This window comes from Gymnogyps californianus, chromosome 6 (assembly GCF_018139145.2).
Source record: "Gymnogyps californianus isolate 813 chromosome 6, ASM1813914v2, whole genome shotgun sequence".
In the NCBI taxonomy this organism is placed as follows: domain Eukaryota; kingdom Metazoa; phylum Chordata; class Aves; order Accipitriformes; family Cathartidae; genus Gymnogyps; species Gymnogyps californianus.
Window position 1 is genome coordinate 23,408,139 of NC_059476.1, and position 22,410 is coordinate 23,430,548.

General features: G+C 49.1%; 1 protein-coding gene across 1 annotated transcript in view; it reads right to left on the reverse strand.

Moving 5' to 3' along the window:
* The window catches only part of PDLIM1 (PDZ and LIM domain 1), a 45,156-nt gene extending 24,538 nt beyond the window's left edge, over nt 1–20,618 (reverse strand). The window contains exons 1-2 of the mRNA XM_050899175.1: nt 20,498–20,618; nt 8,334–8,485 (exon numbers count right to left, since the gene is read on the reverse strand). Coding sequence (XP_050755132.1) covers nt 8,334–8,485; nt 20,498–20,593 — 248 coding nt within the window. The 5' untranslated portion in view covers nt 20,594–20,618. The remainder of the gene's footprint in view (nt 1–8,333; nt 8,486–20,497) is intronic.
* Nucleotides 20,619–22,410: the final 1,792 nt, after the last annotated feature.

The following is a 22,410-nucleotide window of genomic DNA, read 5'->3' on the forward strand; positions in this document are numbered from 1 at the left end:
CAATCTGATCATTATCTTGTCTCAACAGTTGCCATTACTGGATGCACAACATACCCCAGGTTAGTATAAACCAGTCATTCCCTCCTTGGTTCTGGCAACCTGTGCTTTAAGGTGCCTGAGGAACCAGTGATTTTACCCAGATAATGGCTATCGAGCCTGACAAAGTCACAGACATCTCTACGACAGCTATATTTTGCACTTGAAGACTGTGTCTGCAGAGGGGAGCAGCCCGTTGACCAATGCAAAGCCTTATTCCTTCAAAGTGCTTGGAGACCATGTGCGACCAAGTTTCATCTCCTCTGGAACAACAGGGGACACAGCAAAGTATATGGAAATCAAATACCCTGCCAGCCAGGCTGGAAGCAAGTGGACATTGGCTGGAGATGAAAGAGCAGTTCAGAGAGCATTAAACACTTCAGCTGGTTTCTAGCATGAGGCATCCCTGTGCCAGTTCTCACTAGCAGTGATCTAAGTACTTTTGAGGTAGCATTTTATTTTGCAGCAGCTTAATATTATCAGATTTCAGAAGCAAGGCCAAAAGGCCTTATTCAGACTGAAAATTTAAGCTTAGAGCAGGCCAATATACAAATACAGAACAGGAACCTCCCCCCAGGACCCCAGGCACTTGCTTTTGTCCCACCGCCCCTCACTCAGTGCATTTGAGGTGACACAGCACCTTGGTCTCCAGCATAGGGGAGGCAGCTATGGCCAACTACTGCAGCCAATGGGGTTTTTTGACCACATTTTCCTCCCTGATTTATTAGCAAGGCAAAAAGCACAAGTTTGTTTCCCAGCCTGCTGCCATTCTGATCTGTCACTGGATATAAATGGAAGCAGCGAGGTCACTCCAGGCTTTACTTTCAATCCAGTTTAAAAGTTATCCAAACAGAAAGGTTAAATAGCCTGCGCGGTTGTCCCTCTAAGGCTGGGAGGATAAAGCTTCCCTTTGTCTTCACAACAGCTGCAGCAGAGCTCTTCAGCCACTCTCAACAGCCCATTTATGGCCCCAGCAAAGCCGCAAAGAGGAGACAGCTTTGCTCTCGCTGGCTTTGCCTAGTGGGGCTTTCAAGGTGCATGCCCCATCCCACCACACCGCCTGTGGAGCCCACGGTCTGCAGGTCATCAGTGGGACTGCTATGGTCCCAGCTCTCAGCAAGGGTTTCCTGGCTCTGCTCCAGGTGTCACTGCCTGCACTTCTACTGAAGTGTGGCAGGAGAAAGAAAAATAGCACCTAAAAGTTCACCTTATGTCCCACTGCTGGCCCAGGACTTATTTTCTGAAAGGCTGGGAAGTGTGGAAACAAGGCACAGACGGTAGGGTGGGTTGGTTAGACTCATCATGTTTGTATATTATCTATATGGATTCGCATCTTATTTAAATGAAGCGGGGAACAGGCGTCAGAGCAGACAGCTCAAACCCAGCCTCAGCAACGGTGCCTTCAGTTCACAGCAGGCTATTACTGGTAGGACTGTAGTGGCTTTCTGGAGGATTTTCTTCAGATCTGGAGAAGAGGACCCCCAGCCACAAAACCACCTCCACACTCCCCTTGGTGAGGCACTACCCCTGCCACAGACCGTGGCCACTCTAGCAGGGCTGCCAGACCTGCCTCTCCACCGATGGTGGGGCTGGATGTTCAACAGCCTGCTGGGGAAATCACACCCTGTCTTCAGTGAAAGCCAGCAGGCTTCAGCATCCCCAAAGGATCTCACAGATTCCTGCTTAAATTGATGAATAATTATTTTAGAATATGGTTTCTAATGCATATTCTTTCAAATGAGACTCCAGCAGAGAGCAACACTCAAATAGCGCAGAAAGAGAAGACAAACCCATGACACTCAAACAAGCCTGGGAACAAGTGCCAGGCAAATTAATTGCAGGACCGTGGACATACCATCTTCGTCAGATTCGCAGTTTACATTTCCATGCTGTTTCCTTACTACAGGAGAGAGAGCAAGCGAGAGACGGCCAGGGAATGAGCCATGCATTTGCTGTTTCATCCAGGCAGAAACCAAGACCCAAGAAAGAAATTTCTCTGATGCTAGTTTGGATGGGGAGGTACTGGTAGGAAGGGGAGGAAGGAAACTGCATGCAAGTCAAGGCAGGAATCTGGAGAGGTATTTACAAAACACAACATTTTTCAAGAAGCTTGGCTTGAACATGGTGTAATATAAACATTACAAGAGCCTAGATTTTGCTATCAATGCTTTGCGTGCAGAGCTGGGCCATAGCTTGGAGGGAAAATTCAGAGCTGGAAAATGAGGGTCTAGTCCTGTGTGCCAGGAACTGCATAAGTTCCATAAAGAAGAAAGACATATTTACATTCCCATTTCAATCACTGGGATGGAAACAACTAAGATAGCAAAGTAGCAACTAAACCCGTAAAGATAGAGAAGGTCCTTGGGCAACACAAAGTTTGCTAGCTGAAAAATGAGGAAAGATCTAAAGAATTGCTCTTTCAACCCTCCCCAGAGTTTTAGACAGGCCTTTTAATAATGTTTAGAGACTAACTACAAGAGCTTTCAGGCTACCAGGAAGGTACCTTTTAATCAGCTTTTAGCTACAACAGCTGCAAAGTACATGTCCTTGGATTTAAACACGAGCAGTCACTTTTAGCAACCATCCATTAATGGACATACTCACTTTGACAAGCAAAACTGCACTCAGGCTGCATGCAGCCTACTGCCAATTCAAACAGCAATGCTAGTCACAACTTCCTAGAGACAAGAGGCCCCAAATTCATTTCTTCATGCATGGCCCTCTGCTCCTTGCATTTCAGGTGTCTCTTCACACAATCACTAAAAACAAAAGGGCAACTCCGGCTACACAGAAGAAGCAACAGAAGTTTATCACAAGCAGTTTCATTACAGAGTTACGAAGGATAAAATACACCTGACTGCTCAGACTCACACTGTTCTTCCACTAGCCAGCTACAGAGTTAACTACTTTTGCCTCGCCAAAGAGGCTGTAAAAACACAACAATGCCAAGCTTGACTTGCCAAAATGACTTTGAACATGTCAATCATTAGTAAAAGCTGCCAGTATGCACCCAGGAGGGCTGGGAGCACCACACCAGCCATGGAGAGGTTGTGAGCTGCCGTGGAGGGCCAGGCAATCTGCATGCCCTTATATAGCTGCATGCAGAGCATCAGGCTTTTCCCAGGGCCAAAAGAATTATTAGTAAGATGACAGAGCTGGAAAACTCTGCTTGGCAGGGAAGCAAAAAGCAAAACCTAAATGAGTCAACGGATTCCACCAACTTCCTAGAACACAAATTTGAGCCTATTGTGGCTTTGTGCAACTAGTCCCCACAGCTGAGACCTGTGAACATGTGGACCAAGCAAGAGTGCAACTGAACCTACCAAATGAAATGCAGATCACATCGCACACATGCTCTCTTCTTCTTCAAAAGCATCTACACATGATCCTTTCTGACAATGCATTTAACATGTGCTGGTAGCAGATCTGACTTCCCTGATCCTAGGACTTTTCAAAGAACAAATACATAGCTTCATTCCTTGGCATCACTTTTAGCAAAGTAACAGACTGTTTTGCAAACAAAAAAGGTGGATTAATATATTCTATGCTGGCAGCAGAGCTGCAGAAAAGCAGCTTGAAATTTGAAGAAAAGGACAGTAGGAGCAGAACAAGAGATTACATGTTTGCAATCTCTTTTCACAAATATTCTTCTCTTATTACCACCCCCAACCTGCCTCCAGACATAGAGGGAAGGACAGACTCCCTGTAGGAACACTTCTTTTTTGTTGGAAAAAACCCATATAAATACACACTTTACCTTTGAGTTGCTCAGGGCTGCACAGTTCCACGATCCATTTGGTGACTAAAGCCACAGGCAAAGAGCCATTTGCTTTAGAAATAATTTTCACCTGTGCTGCAATGAACAATTGTCTGCTTTTGTACATCTGCAGCTACACAGAGCTGTGTCAAATTCATCATGAGCATTACCACTGACATGGGTGCTGCCTGGATCTTTTGGGTCTCAGGTGAATTTTGTGGTAGGAGAATTTGTTCCTCCTGAGCCTTCCCTTCTTTGAGTGCTCTTTGTCAGAGCAAGCATCTGTCCCAAAATACACTAAGTTTCCAAAGGAAGTTGATAGCTTTCTCCAGTCTGTTGGATATGTCTTGCTGCTTACCCCCGTTAAAGGAAAATCAGAGGTGTGCTTGGAAGGGGCGCAGCCTGGAGGGAAGCTTTGCTCGACCCTAAAATGTCAGTGCAACAATGTACACACCCTAATTGAAAAAAAAAGAGCAGCTCTTCTCAAAGACTCAATATCCAAAACTTCATTTTTCCTATGAATGGGAGAGGCTCAAAAATCTGCCTGTGAAATTTCTCAGTTTAGCAACCAGGTGGTTTTGAGTTGACCGAAGCACACTGTCTGCTGTAGGTCACTCTTTCTGTGTGTACCATACAAAACCATGGTGCTGAGCTTGATTTTACACCACTGAAGACAATAATGGAACCTTTACTTTGGTTTCTTGGGAACTACATTTCTAAAAGCACTCTCTAGCCTGAACCAAAAAGCAAAATGAATGAACAAACACAGGCTCAGAAGAGAGCAGGGAGCTGCTGGACACGCTAAGTTCAGCAGGAACTCGGTGTATGCACCAACATTGTTAAACACCCACTTTTGAGGCAGAAAAATAGACCTTTCCAACTCTGTTCACACGTCAAGCAGCAAAGCACCTGGCAGTGCCACTTAGAAAAGCATATTCAGAGAAAGCAATTTGTGGCTGGATTTTAAATCCAGGGAAATTAACAGATTTGCACCTTTGGGTGAAAAAGCAGACCAGGCATGTTTTCTTCAGCTAGTAATTTGATCCATTTTTAACGGTGACATCTGTTAGACTAGATTTCCTGCCTACAATCTGATCTGAAATATTTTTGGACTGTTACCATCGTTAAGGAAAATACCGAAACAGGAAACATTGGAATGCTGTTGATATTCACAATCAAGTACACAGTGCAAACAGCATTTCCTTTACCAGAAGTGTTTAAGTCCTTTCAATTCTCTACATTTACACTTCTCTTAAATAATCATTAGTACAGCCAAACATGAAGACACCTTAACCGCTTGGCTACCATTAAAAGAGTGTTGCATATTTGCAGAACACACATATAAAATTTGTTTTGGTCCACAGAAGAGCACAAGACGACGACAAGCATAGCGTAATACTTCCCTAAAACACTCCCCCAGCTACTTGCAGCTTATGGGCTTTCTGCAGCAGAGATACTGCCATGGTATATAATACCCTTCATAGATTTGTCTTCCATTAATTCACCCAGTCTCCTCTTGAACCCACGCGCACTTTTAGCATTCACAGCACAGTCACAGATGAAGTCTCCACTGCCACGACAGTGTTGACCCTTTGGTGGAAATTAAACACCTGATATGAGCTCAGACCCATGTCTAAAATCCCTCCTGGCATGACCTTGCTGCCACCCCAAATGCAGGTCAGAGAGCATTTTGCACAGGTAATCATTTAAAATTCATCAGATAGGAAATTAAAAGCACTAAGGATTTATGCTTTCAGAAGACATCTCTATGATGGTGAGTAGAAAAGAAGGACTGGAAGAATTCTCACTCTGGAAAACCGGGCACAGCTGGGCACATCCTCAGCACCAGCTGTGTGTGATGCTCCAGCCCACGGAGCTGCTGCCCTGTCAGACCGGTGGTCCTTGCCAGCACGGCTACTTGGTACAACTGATTCAGATAACGAGCTGCAACTGCAGAGCACAGAGACCAGACCCAAGAGTTGGTGGTGCTGAAGTGCAAATGATATACTTTCCTTTTCATACTCAGCCAACTACTTACAGAGAAAAAACTTCCAGCTCTGATCTGATTGTATTGTCAGCCTTCACTAACTATATGGTGGAGCCTTACTGACAGAGTTTGGCCCACCAAGGTTCAGGAAGCCCAAGCCATACCACTTGGCCAGGTGGCACTCATTTTCCTAAATGCCTTCCACCCTCTCCACCTCCGTAGTGAAGCTCTTTCCCTCTTCACAGAGGAGGGCTGACCACTGACGCATAGTCTGCTTTCCTCACCCATTTCCTCTACCCTAAGTCGAACAGGAAGATGAAGCATGGGCTCCAACTGTTTTAAAATGCCTTCTCTGTCACCCCTCTAGGCCTCCTCTCAAGATCTTCCATTTTAAGTTCTTGGCCTTAGACTGCAAAGTAAAGAAGGGCTCCAGCCTCAGCAACAAAGACTACGTAGCACTCCTGACCACCGAGTCCAGCTGCATTTGGGACAACACAGTTACGGGGGCCCAGAAGGAGACAGCTAGGCGCTAGGGATAAAATTCTCAGAGTACAACCAGGAAAGACCACGTGATGCACACTACTGTCTTTTGGCATTAAAGAAGAGCTTTCTCCTCTGAGAAAGCCTCCCACAGTATCATATTCCCCAATACAAACACATCTCTAGCAGCTATCAAGTCTCCAAATAAGTAAGCAATTCTTCCTTAAGCAGAACTTTACTCCCAAAGAAGGAGGAGGACCAAAGACTTATGTCCCCTAGAATAATCTAAAATGGATTTTACATAGAGCAATGGGTAGTAATATCAAACCCTAAAGTGGATAAGTAGTCAGATCACTGCTTTCACATCCTTATGGTCTTGACACTCTCCTTGGCCATTTTGTCAGCAGTACTCATCAATAAGTACAGCAGCAGAAGCATCCAACACACACTCATGCTACCTCATTGAAAGGGGGTCTTTAAAAGAGTTGGGCTGTGCTAACTCAAAGCCCCTGCACGGTTTTACACAGCTGCACATCCAGCTAGAAATCTCTCCCTGGGCAGCTTCCACACCCAAGGCCGATGAAACATTATTGGGGTAGCTATAAAGTTAACGGCTTTGTAATTAACATTAGCAAACACATTTTACAGACTCAGTGATCTGTAAGAGTGAGCCTGCCCGCAGGCTGAAAGAGCCCTTGCCTCGCCTCCCCTCCCTCCTCTCTCCCAGCCAGAACCACATGGCACTGGTTTGCCAAGTCAAGCAGCTGGACATTTCGGAGAGGAAAAGGAGCACTCCTTTGCAGGAAGATTACAGGCTGCCAAGTTAGAGGCCAGTATGAGAAACTCTGGGGCTAACAGGCTGCTGCAATGCTCACCACCCATTCACACTGCCTGCACTGTGCTCCGTTCTTCCCTCTGAATTCCCTCAATGAATTGTCAGGCTTTTTTTGGCCAAGACCCATCGCTTCAACTGGTAAATGCCTGCTGAACTCTTGGCATTATCCAAGCTATGGTAAAAGACTTCTGTTCATCACAGAAAAGCCCTGAACAACTGAACTACTGTGTCATTTAAGGCATACTTTTGCACTCCTTCTGAAAGCACTTCCCCTGCATCTGCCATGAAGCTGATGGACCATCGCTCTGGGGGAAGGCGGTCACAGGAAAAACTCACTCCAGAGCAACCAGAAACGCCACGCTGCATCTACCATCTGACTTCGAGAAGTGCTGGTACCCACGGCTGCAATTCAAACCAAGAGGAAGGATAAACCCCCAGCACCCTCGAAAAAACAGGCTTCAGTTCTTTTAAGAAGCAATGGGTCGGTGCAAAGCAGACCGCTGCCTTTCCAGTCACCATTTCTCCTCTGTACAAAGATGGCCCAAGAACAAAGCATGACTGGGGAAAGGAATGAAGCTGTCCATTGCTCTGCAGCTCAAGACAGTGGGAAGGCTGAAGCCAGCCCATGCTCTACACTGGCGAGAGAGACCATGGCTCAGCTGTCACCTTCTTTTAGTTTATCAGGACTCAGAGAGACTGATACCTAACAGACACCTTGATGCACCCTGGGTCATCACTGTTTAGCACTGTCAGTGCTGTTTGATCAAGAGGCTCCAAAACAGACAACCTTTCTGAGTCTGTGCATGGTAGAAACTAGGCAATTAATAGCTTGGACAACACACAACCATATATTTTAACTGCTACATTAGTGCAACAGGAAGAAAGGTCATCTCTGGTTGTACCTCCTCCACTACGAGTGAAGTTTTCATGAAACCTGTCTTCGATTTCTTGCTGTCAGGAGCCACAGAATAGGCTGACAGACTTTGCCACAAATTATCAGCCAACTTCTCACTGAGAAAATTGTTTTCATAAGGTCAAAGTGCAGCAAATGCAAGCAGCATTAGGATTAAAAGCTGAAAGGCAGTTCCCTCTTGCTATCCAGAGCCTGGCCAGACAAAGCACTAAGAGCTCAAATTAAACAGACCAGCCAGAGAGGTCTGCTGTCAAACCAAAAACATAGCTCCTGCCCATCCCGCGTCCCTCCCTCTCCCCATCCTCAGTCTCACTCAGCGACATACCTGCTGACTGTCAGAGTTAGTTCATCTGTGCAACCCTTGATTTTGTTCTGCGCCTCAAGGTGCGTCATGTTATCTGTGTTCACTCCATCAATGGCTATGATCTGGTCTCCTATACACAAGTTGGCTATTGCAGCTTTGCTACCTGGAGTCACCTAAGAGAAAACAAAAAGAGTGAATGGACTTTCCAGGGAGGAGCTTTCCATAGTAACATTTCAAAAACAGTTGGAGCACTGAGGGCTTCTCTCACTGGTACCTTGAAGCAAAGAGGTGAAAACTAATGAAAGTAAATTCTCAGCAGAAATCTACCTGGGTCTGGGTCTCTTAGATACTCCTCAGTATTAGTTAGGAGCAGCATTTTGTTTTGGCACCCACAGACAGAAATTTGGTGAGGGGACAACAGGTAAATAACAAAAATTTTATTTTCACTCAAGGCAATCGGCTTTGTCCTAGAGCGCAAGAACATCCAGAAGGCGACTCTGTTCTTTGCTGGACAGAGAAGTGCTCTCCGAAACAGAAGGTGCTGAGGACAGTCAGGAAGTCTGAGCCTCTAAGAACAGAGGGGACAGAAAAAAGCATCAGAGTCATTGCAATACAGTCAATGCCAATCACAAACACCTTCGTCTGCATCACGATCTCATTTGCTTCCTTCCTTTGAAGAAAGGTTTGGGCTCAAGATTTTGGACTGCTTCTTTAGTTGTAATAAACTGGTTTTGCCCAGGAACAGCTGCAACTGACTTCACTGACTTCAGTGAGATCAACCCCAAAGCAGTGCTTGATCTAACAAGCAGACTGGAAGGGACTCAGAAGCTTCATCTTTAAACCACAATCTGACGATACTTTCTGAAAAAGTAGAAGCATCATCCCCAGCCTGCCAGCCTGACCACAGCTCACCTTGATACATTCTGCCATATTACATCTCCGTTTCTTCTCCACATGTGCCGCTTTGCTTCCCAGATACACCACTGCGCCGCTAAAGAGGTGCTGTGCTCTGCCTGAGAGGTGCCAGGGAAGGAGCACGGGGTAATCTCACCGAGATCCCGGACAGACAACACTACGCAGCAATGCCATCGGTATGATACTCCTCATGAAAAATAAGGCCTCAGCTAAAACGTGGCAATTTCAAGCAAACCAACTAAATGGCTCATTCATTTTTCCCTACTTCTGCTAAAGAGGCGTCCTCTTAACAACTAAGACCTCTTTGGGCCAAAATTATTGCCTGGGCCGAGTGTGAAGAACATCATATTTGTTTGTGGCTTTGCAAACACTACTAAGATTTTGTGCAGTTTTAATGACTTTGTGGAAGGAGCATAATGATTACTGTGGGCCTTCATCAATTATTTAATAGGCAGGGGAAATGAGAAGGGTGGACTGCTCCCAGACATGAGTACAGATTAAAACATGCCTTGCAGCTAAGACATACCTCGTTTATGAGTCCATTGCAACTGGTATTCATTCTACACATTCATGCTAGGTTTCAGCATGCTGGAAAGCAGCTGAGCAAACCCAACAGAGCTGTTGGACATAAACAAACATTGTTCACAAGATTTAGAGAGTCCTCCTAATGTGGGATTGGATGGCAAATCATTCCCCCTAGGGAAACATTCACCTCCTAGAGGTGTCACACATCAGCTGCAATCACTGCTTTCCCTGGGCCAAAAACAAGGCTGTTCAGCACATCTCACAGCTGTAGTGTGGTGTTTTCCCTAATCAGAAGGAAGATCACAAGATGCTTTTCTTTTTTCCCCTCTCTACCAGGATAGTATTTCATGGAAAAGGGAAGGACACAGATGTGTATCACAGATGTCCAAGGTTGGCCAAGGTGCTCAACATTAACCCAAAGACCTTCAGATGGGTCAACCAAATAGTGCCTGTCTACCTGCTCACCACTTTTAATGCTGCAAGCAGACTACAAACTGACAGAGGAAGTGCTAATGAAAAGACCAGACAAGCCACCAGATGGATATAGAAAATCTGCTTTAAATGTGAAGATCATTGCCTCCCAAGCTGCAGCCTGCACCTGACTGGTGGCCTACTAGGACCACCGAGTGCAGCCTGCTGTCACTCTACTGGATCCATTGCCTTGAGAGTACCTTCACGTACACCTTGCGACAGGGCCAGCTAGCAGCCATGAAGAAGTCTTGAGCACTGAAAGTCGCCCATAGTCCCACCAGACTTGGGAGCTGTCATTTTAGAAACCATGAGACAGATCCCTAAAGACATCATTACACCAGAGGGAGCCTGCAGGAGACACATTGTGGGTCCTCCCCTGGTTGCTGGGCCTTAACCAAGTCACTTGGTTTCCTGGTGCCTTTATTTCCTCCACTACCAAGGGAGGGAGAGGGGCACATTACTCACCCCTGTGAGGAGCACTGAGCTCAGCACACTGTTACCGTGATTCATTTTCAATCAGACAAGACTGCCAAGAGGTCAAGAATAATGGTGGATTAACACCGCTGCTGGAACACTGCTGGAGGCTTGCCCATACAGCTTGCATTTAAAGACTGATAATCTACACTACATGTGGCAGGCTGCTAGAAATGATCCTGTACCACAAGGAGCAGCTGAGCCGGAGCAGCCAGGGACACTGAAATACTGAAGCCTCCTGAAGAAACCCCAAGAGCCACTGGGATGAGCGAGTGGCTCACAGTAACATCTCAGTGCTTTGCCAGTGCTTGTGGTGTCACGTTCCCCTTCTGTGTCCACTTCAGAGGAATTTGAAATGTGAGTCCTCTTCTTCATCAGATAAGAGCCACTGGTAGCACAAGGGCTATTACATCCACTCAGGTACCATACAAACCTCTCCCCTAAGGGGAAGCTACAACGATGCGCAGTAATGAAAAAGATAAGTGAATTTGCCAAAAGGAAACATGTTTTAAAATCTAGTTTCTTCAGTTCTGGAAATAACTTGCCCTGAAATGCAACCTTCCACAAACTGCTCCCCTGCAACATCCATCTCATACTCCCTGCCAGGATTGCTCATAGCAAACATGTCTGCACAAGGGCATGGTACTGCAGGGAACCCATCCCCCATCCTTTTAGGATGATTAATAGCTACTAATAACGTTCCCTTCCCCCCTCGCAGTACGGTCTGGGCTTATCTCAGTGCTGTCAATGCTGCTTTTGAGATTTGCTCACCTACCAGTTAAGTCAGGAAAGCAAAAAGCGTTTCTGTTATTAAGTGAGGAGCAGAGAGCTGCCACTGGGAAGACCTTTTCCTGCTTTTATTTTTATCACATCCCTCCCTGGTCCATGGGGAGCAGCAGGGGCAGGTGTGTGGCTGGGGGGGGGGGCAGGCAGAGGCGCTCAGAGCACTGACAGCTACCAGCCACCTTACACAACCCAACCAAAAGGACTCCAAAAATGAACAAAAGCTTTCAGGCTCACAGGCATCCAATAAATGTTGCACCACCTGAAACTGCTTTGCTCCTGCTCTCCTGTCAGATGACTTAAAGCTTTGTATCAGCCTCTCTCCCTTCCCTCCCCTCTTGACTGAGCATGGAGCAGACACCTGCAGGAACCGAGGGGACGGCAGGCAACACCTTGCACAGATGGATGACCCAATAATGAGCAGACAGAGCTGCACTTCTGCATGGGAAGGTGAGGAGGGCTGAAAGACACAGCGAGGGACAAAACCTGCAAACACAACTTTGCACAAGTTAAGTCTCATGCAAAGGCATAGCCTCTTGTCTCCTTCAAAAGAGCTCCCTGACTGGCTTGGGCTTCCCCCACTGGGGTCGAGCAGCCTCTGGCAGGGAGGACATGGGCGGCACCACAGGGCCCCAGGAGCCCCCCAGCTCCAGGGACACTATTGTCGGGTGAATAAAGCTCTGCACACCTTCTAACATCATGCCCAAGGGCTTGCTTTGGAAAGGAGCCATGCCCTACCCTGCAGTGATTTCTCCCAGGCGTGTAACACTGTCATTAAGTCATTTCACTGTTGAACAGACAATGCTGAGACGGGCTGAGCAGAACTGCTTCATACTGTATCCAAAATAGGTCCCAGCGCTCACCAGAGTGTGCCTGTGGCGATCTCTGTTTGGCTGGTGTCTGTGTAAGAAATCTGGGCTACTACAGAAATAATCTAGCTACTTATAATGAGACACATCAAACTAGGTTCCTGATACCAGCTCAGACACATTTGCCAGCATATGGAAGAAACAAATAATCGCCATAATCCATGGGCTTGATCATGCACTCTTTACTCATGCAAAGCTCAGTGTAGTAGATAACAGTTTAGACCAGTTATAGGCTTGGACCCCTCTTTTTGAAGAGGTCCCACAGATTCAGGGTTGGTATGGATAGAAGAAAAACATACATTATTTTCTTATACTACAAAGTGAAGCTTTGTGTGCACATGCACGTGTGTGTGCACACACACAGATATATATATATATAAAGCTCTGCAATCATGAAAATGGTAGAAAAATTACCTGCCCCCCTCACCTTCCCTGCACACACACTTTGGGGTCCACCTTGCCAACACCACCGGGACTTTGCAAAAGTTCAGATTTCTGTCTCCCAGGCGGTTTGCCTGCTGTCGTCCCCTTGCTCTGGCAGCCAGGCAGCAAACAAAGGACTCGGCCATGAGATGTCAAGTCTTCAGGTAGTCTTTGGGCAAGTGCGTTTACAACAGAAAAGAAAACATTTCTATTTAGCGGAGGGAATGAGACATATTTGGCTGCTTACTCAGCTCCCGGGCCCTCTTTATAAAAATTCTGTTTGTCCCAGAGCTAGCCAAACAGAACCGTGTTTTACATTCGATGCAATTACCCCCATACACACTACCTAACAAGCTTTGCAGTCCCTGGACAGGGATATATGGTGCCTTTTTTCCTTCTGCAGGCAAGGATCTGTGAGGCAGCAGTGGGTATATTAAGGGAAGCTGCTGCCGACAGCAAATGAGAGGGAGGAAGGGTGGGAAGCATTTCTATGAAAAGCAGCATAATGCAGCTCCGTGTGAGTCAAGATAGATGGGTGGGTCTAAAATTCATTCAATTCTTTCTGGCCTTCTTCCCCCATCCATTCAGGCACACTACTTGCTCACTCCATCAGCCCTTCAGTTTCTCACAGACCCTACAGCCTCCGGCACCACCCATCACTCCACACCTAGACACACATCGCAAGAAGTGATGAAGAGATAAGAAACGAGAAAATTAACATCAGCCAAGAAAAAGATCTGGATAAACAGCACCTATCTGAGCTCGAGGAGAAAACCCAGCTGCATCTTTGCTGGACAGAACAGACATGCAGCAACATACTTCTAAGGCCACTAGTGACAACTAGACATCTCTGACATTCGGTTTAATCCTCCCCACCCACACACACTGCTCTTTTACCATGAGTAATGTCCTCAGCACTGGAGTATTATGCTAAGCAGCCACAGTTTCTCCCAGCAAAAGCATGCAGCTGGGTCAGCAGAGATCAGAGGCTATGAGAAAATTCAGGCAAGCATGTTCCCCACCCCTTCTCTTTAGGGGAGGGGGAACAACAGGCCGGTTCCTTACAACCGGCTCCGGGAGATCTTCCTCCCAAGCTGCTCCCGTTCTCTGCACCATTACGGACCGACACTGCCGCAGCCCAAAGCTCACTGGCTGCTCTGTGCTGGCCCAGACCACACCATCACCAGGACAGAAGAAGGGGAAGGGGGACATGCCCCTGGCTTGAGAAACCCCTGAGCATCAGCCCACCCCAGCGGGGTCTGGGCTTCCACTGCACAAGCCCCTCTGGCAGCCCAGCTTGCCCTCACCCTCCTGCCTGCCTTCAGGTCCTGCCTATTTCTGACAGCCAGATGAGCATTATTAGCACAGAAAAGGGAAGGCATTAGACACAGCACAGAGACGGCTGACCTCAGGAAGGGGAGACATAGGTGAGATGGTTTGTTCAGACAGATGTTCAAGTGGTGGTCAAGGAGTTACTCAGCCCCACAGCTTGTTTTGCAACATGCCCCACATTAAAAAAAAGAAAAAAAAAAAAAGGAGTATAAAGATTTCTTACAAGACCTCAAAAACAATACATAGAGCTGCTCAGCAGATGAGCCTTTCCTGATGGTTTATTTCATCCTCTAAATAAAACAACATGTCCAGTAATCAGCAACCATCTAAGATACTGTGTCACTGTCCAGAACAACATCATTGTTTATGCAGTTAAGGCCTCCTTTAATTTCCCTGTTTATACTGGGGGCAGGGAGAAATCCATTTGCTGATGTTATTTTGATGTTGCACCCTTCAAACCCAAAGCATTTTAGAAGCCAAATGCATCTCTTGATGGACAAAGTGATTTTTGAGGGCGAAAGGTACAAGAAGCTTGCAACCATACGTAACTTGACATCTGGGAACAAGCAGATCAGGGAACAAAAAGGACTCTCTCCCAAGAAGTCCAACATTCACCTTTGTCAACTTAAGTTCTGGGGCTTAAAGCTCTCACGTAAGATTAGGGTTGGTACGTTCCCTCCCGACATGGAGTTCTCTCCTTAGGTTCTTTGGAGAACTCATCAAGAACAAGGTGGGTCAGATGTTGCCAAAAGAAATGATGTTGGACTCAAAGAAGAGGTACAGAGAAAAGGGTACTCCAAAGTTTGGTGACATCAAGCTGCTGCATAACCCATGGCAAATTGGTCTGAAAAGGTGAACTGCAGAAAGTACAATTCTGGCTCCTAGGAGACGCCAGGGTACTGCACCTGCACGTAACTCTGGTAGAAGGCGTTTGATTAGTATCCTAATTCTTTTAAATATTTTTCTAAAGATAAAACTGCCCCCCAGACTCAGGAAACAGGGCTGGAAAAGATCAAGCCTGTCCTGTGCCCCAAAGCTCTCTGTCTTTACTGTGAGAAATTCTGCTGCTTTCCACTTGCTACAATTAAGGACGATTTCTTCTCATCCAAACCCCAGCAGTCAGGGAGATCAGCGGAGTCCTTTCCTCCCCTCAGCAGCCATTTGTATCTTGGAAGCACAGGCTTTTCCAGCCCCAGCAGCTGCCTGGGAAGCTGCCAGGGTTCACACTGACTTCGAAGTCCGTAGGGGATGTGAACCTCTGCTCTCCATTCCCCACGCGTTCAGACAGACCAGACAGGACTCCCTCCAGCACCAAAGGCACAAGGCATCATGCCGTCCTCTAAACATGAACCCAGCTACTTGTGGAGGGCCAGAAGCTCTTGGCAGGTGACCCTAATGACCAGTGTCCCACAGGCGCTGATCGGCTGTCTCGTTATGGAGCAGCTCTGCCAGGCACCCTGGGCGGCACGGCACGGCACGGCACGGCAGGGCCAGTGCTGCCGCAGCCCCCGCCCAGCCCGACAGCCAGGAGCGGCAGCGCAAGAGAAAACATCAGTGCAGGAAACTAAAAGCCACGTTCACCTTCCTATAAACCCCAGCAGCTTTCCCCAGCTGGCTCCCTCTGCCCAGCCAGCCTCAGAACAAGAGCTATGCGTAACACCAGTATTTGCAGTTACGGGCACGAAAGCTGGGCCGAGTGGCAGAGGAACTCCAGGCACAGGCGTGCACAGCAGGGACCAGGAGGAAAGGCAGCCCAATCCTAAATCCTATCACATCCACCACGCCCCATGTTTCCTTTGGCAGAGGGGGAGGCATTCCAGCTCCTCTCTGGGTGCGGAGGCCTCCCCATCCAGCCCCGGCTCTCCCCACGTCTCAGACCATGGCCGCAGGTTATTTTTCTTTCTTTCTGCCTGGGGAAGAGGCTGCAGCCCAGCTCCCGAGGCAGACACTTGTGCCACACAGCTGAGCCCTGGCACACTCCAGAGGGAGGACGGTCTCCACCCACCCGCTGCCATGGTCGTCCCGCTGAGCCCCTCAGCCCCCACAAGAGATGCCCGTTAGCAGGCTGTCCTGTACCACTGGGGCTTTCTCTCACTGGTGGCTCTGGGATGCCTCTGCTCAGCTGCCTCCTAACAGGGTGACCGGCTGAGAGCAGGGGTAAGGACATCAGCCAGTACTAAAGTCAAACCTGATGTCTTTTCACAACATGGGATTCAGTCCCGTGCTTGATTTCAGATCACCAAGTCCAGCTTTATCACTAAAACAAGTTTTAAGTTTATAGAGCTGGTTCAGAGGGCCATGCTTAAAAAAAACCCCAAACACCCAGGAAATACCCAATTCTCTTCCAATTCTGTACTTGCTACAAATCCTGAGCTTTTAAAATACCACCAATAGATAAAACATCAGACTAAACAGGGATGAATTCATGTTACTGTAGTTGAAATCAGCAACAAGCATAATGTTGAGATTTCGTCTTTTTCATATATTTGCAGAACTGGGCTATCTTGAAACCGCTTTTTCATTGGGAAAATGCTCAGTTGCATAACAAAATGTCCAGTTTCGCAGACTCTGACTGACACCCCTCCTTAATGGGTCTGGGAGATTTTTGACATGATAAAACATAGAGCAAAACTCTCCTCTGCCCATATTTTGGGTCAGACGTTCAAGATCAATACATCACTACCACAAACCACAAAAATCTTCTCGAGAACAAGGTTCATCAGACAGTTCCATGTATATATTCAACTGGAAACAGAAATCCCCAATGTTTATCAAAATCAAACGCAACCAAACAGGAAACAGCTCGCGTTACCTGAGGGATGGAGGGGGATGGGGTCTATCAACTGGGCTGCTTTTCAGCCAGCTCCACTTCATCCGCACCTCTCCTCAGGCAACACGTTGCTTGCTTCCTCCACCAGCTCCACCAATCTCACTGGGATTTAACTGGGAACTACCCCATGCATAGGGCGGCTCTACGGACACTGTTATCCTGCAGCGTGTCCATCCACAGCTCAGAAAGAGCTTTTCTCAAATTCTACTCCATTGACTCACTGCATGGTATCATCCAAAGAGTGATAAAGATAATGGTCTTTCCTACTCCTGTAAGGCAATCCAACAGGCTTTGGTCTAGGGTTCATTACACCGATCAACACAAGTTTTCTTCTGAACAAAGACTGTAATAAAGCGTCCACCATAACCCTACAGTTTTAAAAAGAAATGTAAACCAGAAACATCTGTGAAGCATCCCTCCGAAAGAGATGGGAGACTCCACAAGAAAGTCTCATGTGCAGCACTTGTGAAATCCCCACACTCAGCTCTCACCAGGAAGACTGGTCCTACACAACCTAAAAACCAGAAGCGTTTGCACGAGAAGATGCTCGTGATGTATTTGAGCCCGAAGCAGTTTTGAACACATAGTTCAAGTGGAAAGGGGGGTAGGGCAGTGACAAAAGACAAGATAAGAGCAGCTGTGGAAACACCATAATCTTTCGTCTGCTGCTCTCCTAAGGCACAACTGGCCATCGGTGCCATGCAGCCGCTGCCAGCCAGAAGCTCTCGGCCAGGCTGCTCTGCTGGCTCCCATGCTCACGGCACCAGTGCTCCTCACCCTTCTTGGACCTGGGACTGCAGCGCCAAACTCCAATGACTCCCCTTGGGGAACGAGCTGCCTTGGTAACTCAAAGGGTGCTGCCTCCCACCAGCATGACCAGGATAAACCCCCCTACGTCAGAGGGGAGCTTGAGAAGCCAAAAGCCACTAGTAAGGAGCTGAGGCACAATGGTGATGAGGGCCATAAATACCAAGACAAGCTCAAGAGTTCACCATGAGGGTGACACTGCCAGGAGCCAAATCTGAGCTCCTGGCAGGCAATGCAGGCTGAATTTAGGCACCTTGGTTCAGAGAGAGCTGCAAGACACCCAGTTCAGGCCCATGACTGGATGGATGTCTCTCTCCTGGCATCCCACCATACACCTGGAGCAGCAGGGTGACCCCATCAGTGCATCAATGGGATGGGCAGCCCTGGATGAGGCAGAGCCAGGCTCCACTGCCCACACAGGAGGGGACTTGTCCCCCATGTAGCACACCCGAATTGCTACGCTCCCAGCTGGCAGTGGCAGGACGACGCTGCTCCCTGGTGCAATCAAAGATGTATGCCTGGCCTGGGGCGGGCAGCCCAGCCCTGTGCACCGCTGCTAAAAGCGCTCCCATGAGCACATCTGTGCCATGGACCTACAACTGACGTGCTGCAGCACAAAGCAAACACAAAACAGTGCTGTGGAGGGATGGCCGCGTCCTCCCCTGCTCCCAGGGAGATGCTCTCATCACAGCCTACAGCCTCCCCACCCTCTCAGTCCCTTCAGGTAGCCCCCCTATCTCACACCTTGGTGGGGCCAAGGCCCTCATAACCCTTGGCAGATGCCGGTCCTACAGCCAGAGCTCGCTGACAGAGCTTGCCCCATTCTGTGAGGAGAGGAAGGCTCCATGCCCAAAAAGCTCTCTGGTCAGAGCACAGGTACCAAATGCAATAAGCAAGAAGAAAAATGAAGTTATAGCCCCGTAAAGTCATCACACAAGGACAATCAGACTCTTTAAAACAGGGCAAAATGGGACCAGATCTTTTTTTTACACGGTGAAGGGGGGACGTGCCGAGAGCTTTGCTCCTGAGCCAAGGGGACGGGCCCAGGAGCCTTAGGAGCAAACCACAGGAAAGATTAATGGCTTGAAGTCTTGTAGGGGAAATTAAAAATGTCAGAGGGGCCACAAGAGAAAACGTGATAAGAGCTGCCAATTGTCAGCATTTACGTCACCACCACCAGAGAGACTATTTTATTACATTTTAGTTTCCAGGGTCACAATTTCTCATGAGGTGGTTATTTTTGCCGCTTTGCTGATCTATGTCCCTTGGTATGTGCCCATAAGCACTGACAAATGTGACCAAGGAGAAGAGGTTAGAGCAGCGAGGTAGGACTTCAGACATACTTCTGCCTGAGAGCCTTTTGCTGGAAGGAAATGGCAACAATTACCATAACAATGAAGTAAATATCACTTCCCCTACGCTAAAGGTGCTTTCATGTCCAAAAAATGCTTTAGAAGAATGAGGCATTATTACTGTAATTGAAAGAGATTACACAGAAAATTAATAACTTTCCCCCCCTCTGTGGGTTTGACAGCACTTGCCAGCTCTGCTGGTCTCAGAGCCGGCTGCCTCCCCTGTGGCACCTGGGGTCCTTCAGGCAGCAGGACCCTGTGGCAGGAGATATTTAGAAAAATCACAAGTTTCACCATCCTGGTCTTCTTTAAGGGCAGTTCACAGAAGTTCAAGTTCTTGTACGTCCCACTTCCCACGGCCCTTCCTCACCTGGGGCCCACGGGGACTTCAAAGCCGCGCAAAGGTGGCAGCAGAGGCCAGAGCCCAGGGCTGCCAGCAGCTCGTTCGATGCCTCTGGTTTGCAGAGGGATTGCTGGAAATTGGAGCAATGCCTTCTCCCCCCGGGGGAGGCCAGCAGCCCCGACAAGATGCCGAGCAGCGCACCCCACACAAAGCCACGAAGGGACAGGGAGTTTGGGGTTTATTGCCCCCACGCAGGAAGAGATGGGCACGCATGCCCTTGCTTTTTGTCGGTCTGCAGCGAGCAGCTCGGGGCAGGGCCCAGCTCCCTGCTCGGGGCAGGCGGCAGGCAGCAGCGGGGCGTGAGCACCTGCGCGCGGGGACGCTTGGGTGCGGGTGGGTACACGGACAGAAAAGCGAGGTAATCTGAACCAAACCCTGACTTTTTACAGGCAAATGCTGGAGCGGAGGAGGGCAAATTAAGTTACACCACTAAAACTGCTTGGATGTGAAACTTTAACTGTCATTTCCTAACTAATTTTTCTTTAAGTGGGGGTAAGAAGGACTTAGGAACAGGCGGAGGCACTTAACATAGGTTAATATGGCTTCTGTAAACAAAGGCTTTTCTTTTAACTATACATGGCAAGCAAAAGCAGGCGAGCACCACCTCAGTGCGGCTGCTTCCCATAGGATGGGCTGCAAAACCCAGATGACGGGCTGGCGGGAGCAGAGGGGATTCCCTCTGCCTGCGGTAAGGGGTTTGCTACGGACAAACTGAGGAGGGAGGGTCGGCAAGAAGAAGAGCCCCCGGTCAAAGCCAGGTTAAGGGGCTGCGTGGGCCACCACGGATTTCTCCATAAACATTAAAACAAACAAACAAACAAACCAGGGGGAAGAAAAAGAAAAGAACCCCCCGCCACGGCTGTGTCACCAACGCTGCCTTTGTACCAGCAGCAGCCACCTGCCAGCCCCAGCCTCCCCGGGAGCCGGCGCCGCGCCGACCCCGGCCCGGGCGTCCCCGGCCCCCAGCACCGCCCGCCCCCCGAGCCGCCGCCGCGCCCTACCCGGGAGATGGTGAGGGGCTGCTCGAAGTCCCGGCCGCCCACCAGGCGGAAGCCCCAGGGCCCGGGGCCCGACAGCACGATGCGGTGCGTCCCCATGTGCGCGGCTGCACCTCGCCGGACGCCCGGCTACCCCGCCGCCTGCACCGGCCCGGCCCGCCCCGCCCCCGGCCCGCCCCGCCGCCGCCGGCCCCTCCCCGGGGCTCCCGGGCCCCGCCGCCGCCGCCGCCGGGCTGGCTGTCCCGCCCCGGGGGGGGCAGAGTTCCCCGGACACCGCTGGGCGGCTGCCGCCTTCTCGAGTAGAAAGCCGGCCCGCCGGGCTTTAAGGTGAAACCCTCCCGAGGGAGGTTCGCGGGGCCGAGCCGCTGCCGGAGGACGAGAATTTCGGTCTTCGGAAACTCAGAGCGTCTCACGCCCCGTCTTACCCCCTCCCGGCGGGGCTGCGCCTCTCCCGCAGCTGGAGCTGGCCGCGACCAGAAGGCAGGAGGGCTGCAGAGCAAGCCACCGGCGGGCAACCGCAGGCGAGACTGCCCCGGTGCGGCATCTCCCAGGCAAATACGGCTCGGCCTGCTCAGGCCTGGTGTGATGTTAACTCTGAAGCCTAATGGAGGCGATGGAAATAAGCCGCCTTGTGTGCGGTTTCCCAGCTGGGAGCTGATGAGTGAGGGCGGAGCCTGGCAAGGGTATTTTCCCCTAATTTAGCTCCGATTTGTCACTACTTTAGGCAGTTTTGTTTATCCCTAGCCCCTTAGGGGTGGTACCACCAACAAAAGAAGGAATTCTTCTATACGGGTTTTTCAGCCGACCTCCTTAGCTGTGATCCAGGAAAAACAGTTGTTCCAGTGGCATGTTAAGCCCCCGCTGATCTGATGATGGACAGAGGGGAGAGGCTGGTTACAGCAACGCTGCTGGCATTTACAACTTGAGTGCAAGCGTAGCTGCTTATTTAGTAAATGAATACAGCTCATCAGTGAGCAGAACATCAGTGAGGCGCAGCACAAGGCTGCTGCTGAAACTGGGATTCAGCCATGGCTGGGGAGCGTGGAGCAGTCAGCAAGTGGGGATGAGGCAGGTCACTCAGGTGCTGGCCCTGCAAGACGTGCCTACGAATGATCCCATCGCAAGGCGCGCCTACGAATGATCCCATCGCAAGGCACACCCTTGCCTCTGCAATTCCCTTTCTTGGCTTCTTCCTTTTTCCTGCATTAACTTGTCGTTTCATGGGTTATTTCCTTCCGGGGTACATGCATCCGGATCATTAATCTCACCTCTATCAGAGAGCAGTAGTTCTTCCACCGCATCGTTACGCATCTCCCGGCGGTGATGAAAGTGACACGGAGAGCTCCTTTCCCCCCAGGTGTGAGGGATTTCGGGAGGGCTGTGACACACCGCTGGGTCCTCTTCCCCTCTCTGCATGCCCAGCTTCTGCAGTCACAAAAGCACCTCTAGCCTGTTCCTTACCAAGTACATTAGGGTAGAATGTGACATCAGTAAATATCGAGGTTCGGTAGCTATAGATGAGTCTCTCTTTCTCCCCTCCCTGGCCGCAGCACTGTAAAGCAAGGGCTAGCAATGCTAGCGGCTGCAGCAAAGCGGTGGTCAGGCTGCCCTTTTGCTTTTATATAAGGTAACCTGCGAAACAAAAAAATGGGCTTGTGTCGGTGTGCTTTCTAAGGACATATAAAATAGCTTGAGGCTTTTGCTGTCCTGTTAGTTTGGTTTTAGGACTGGCTTGTTTATAGTTTGACTTCCTAAAATCATCGCGAATGCAGCCACGACGTGTATCTGTCTGCCTGGCCATCCGGTCGCATAACCACAGAGTTTGAATCTGTCGCCCAATTTTGGCTCAGGCTGAGGTGGAGGTCTCAAGGAAGTTAAAACTCCTCGCGAAAGACCAGCCTTCGGGGGGGGGGGGC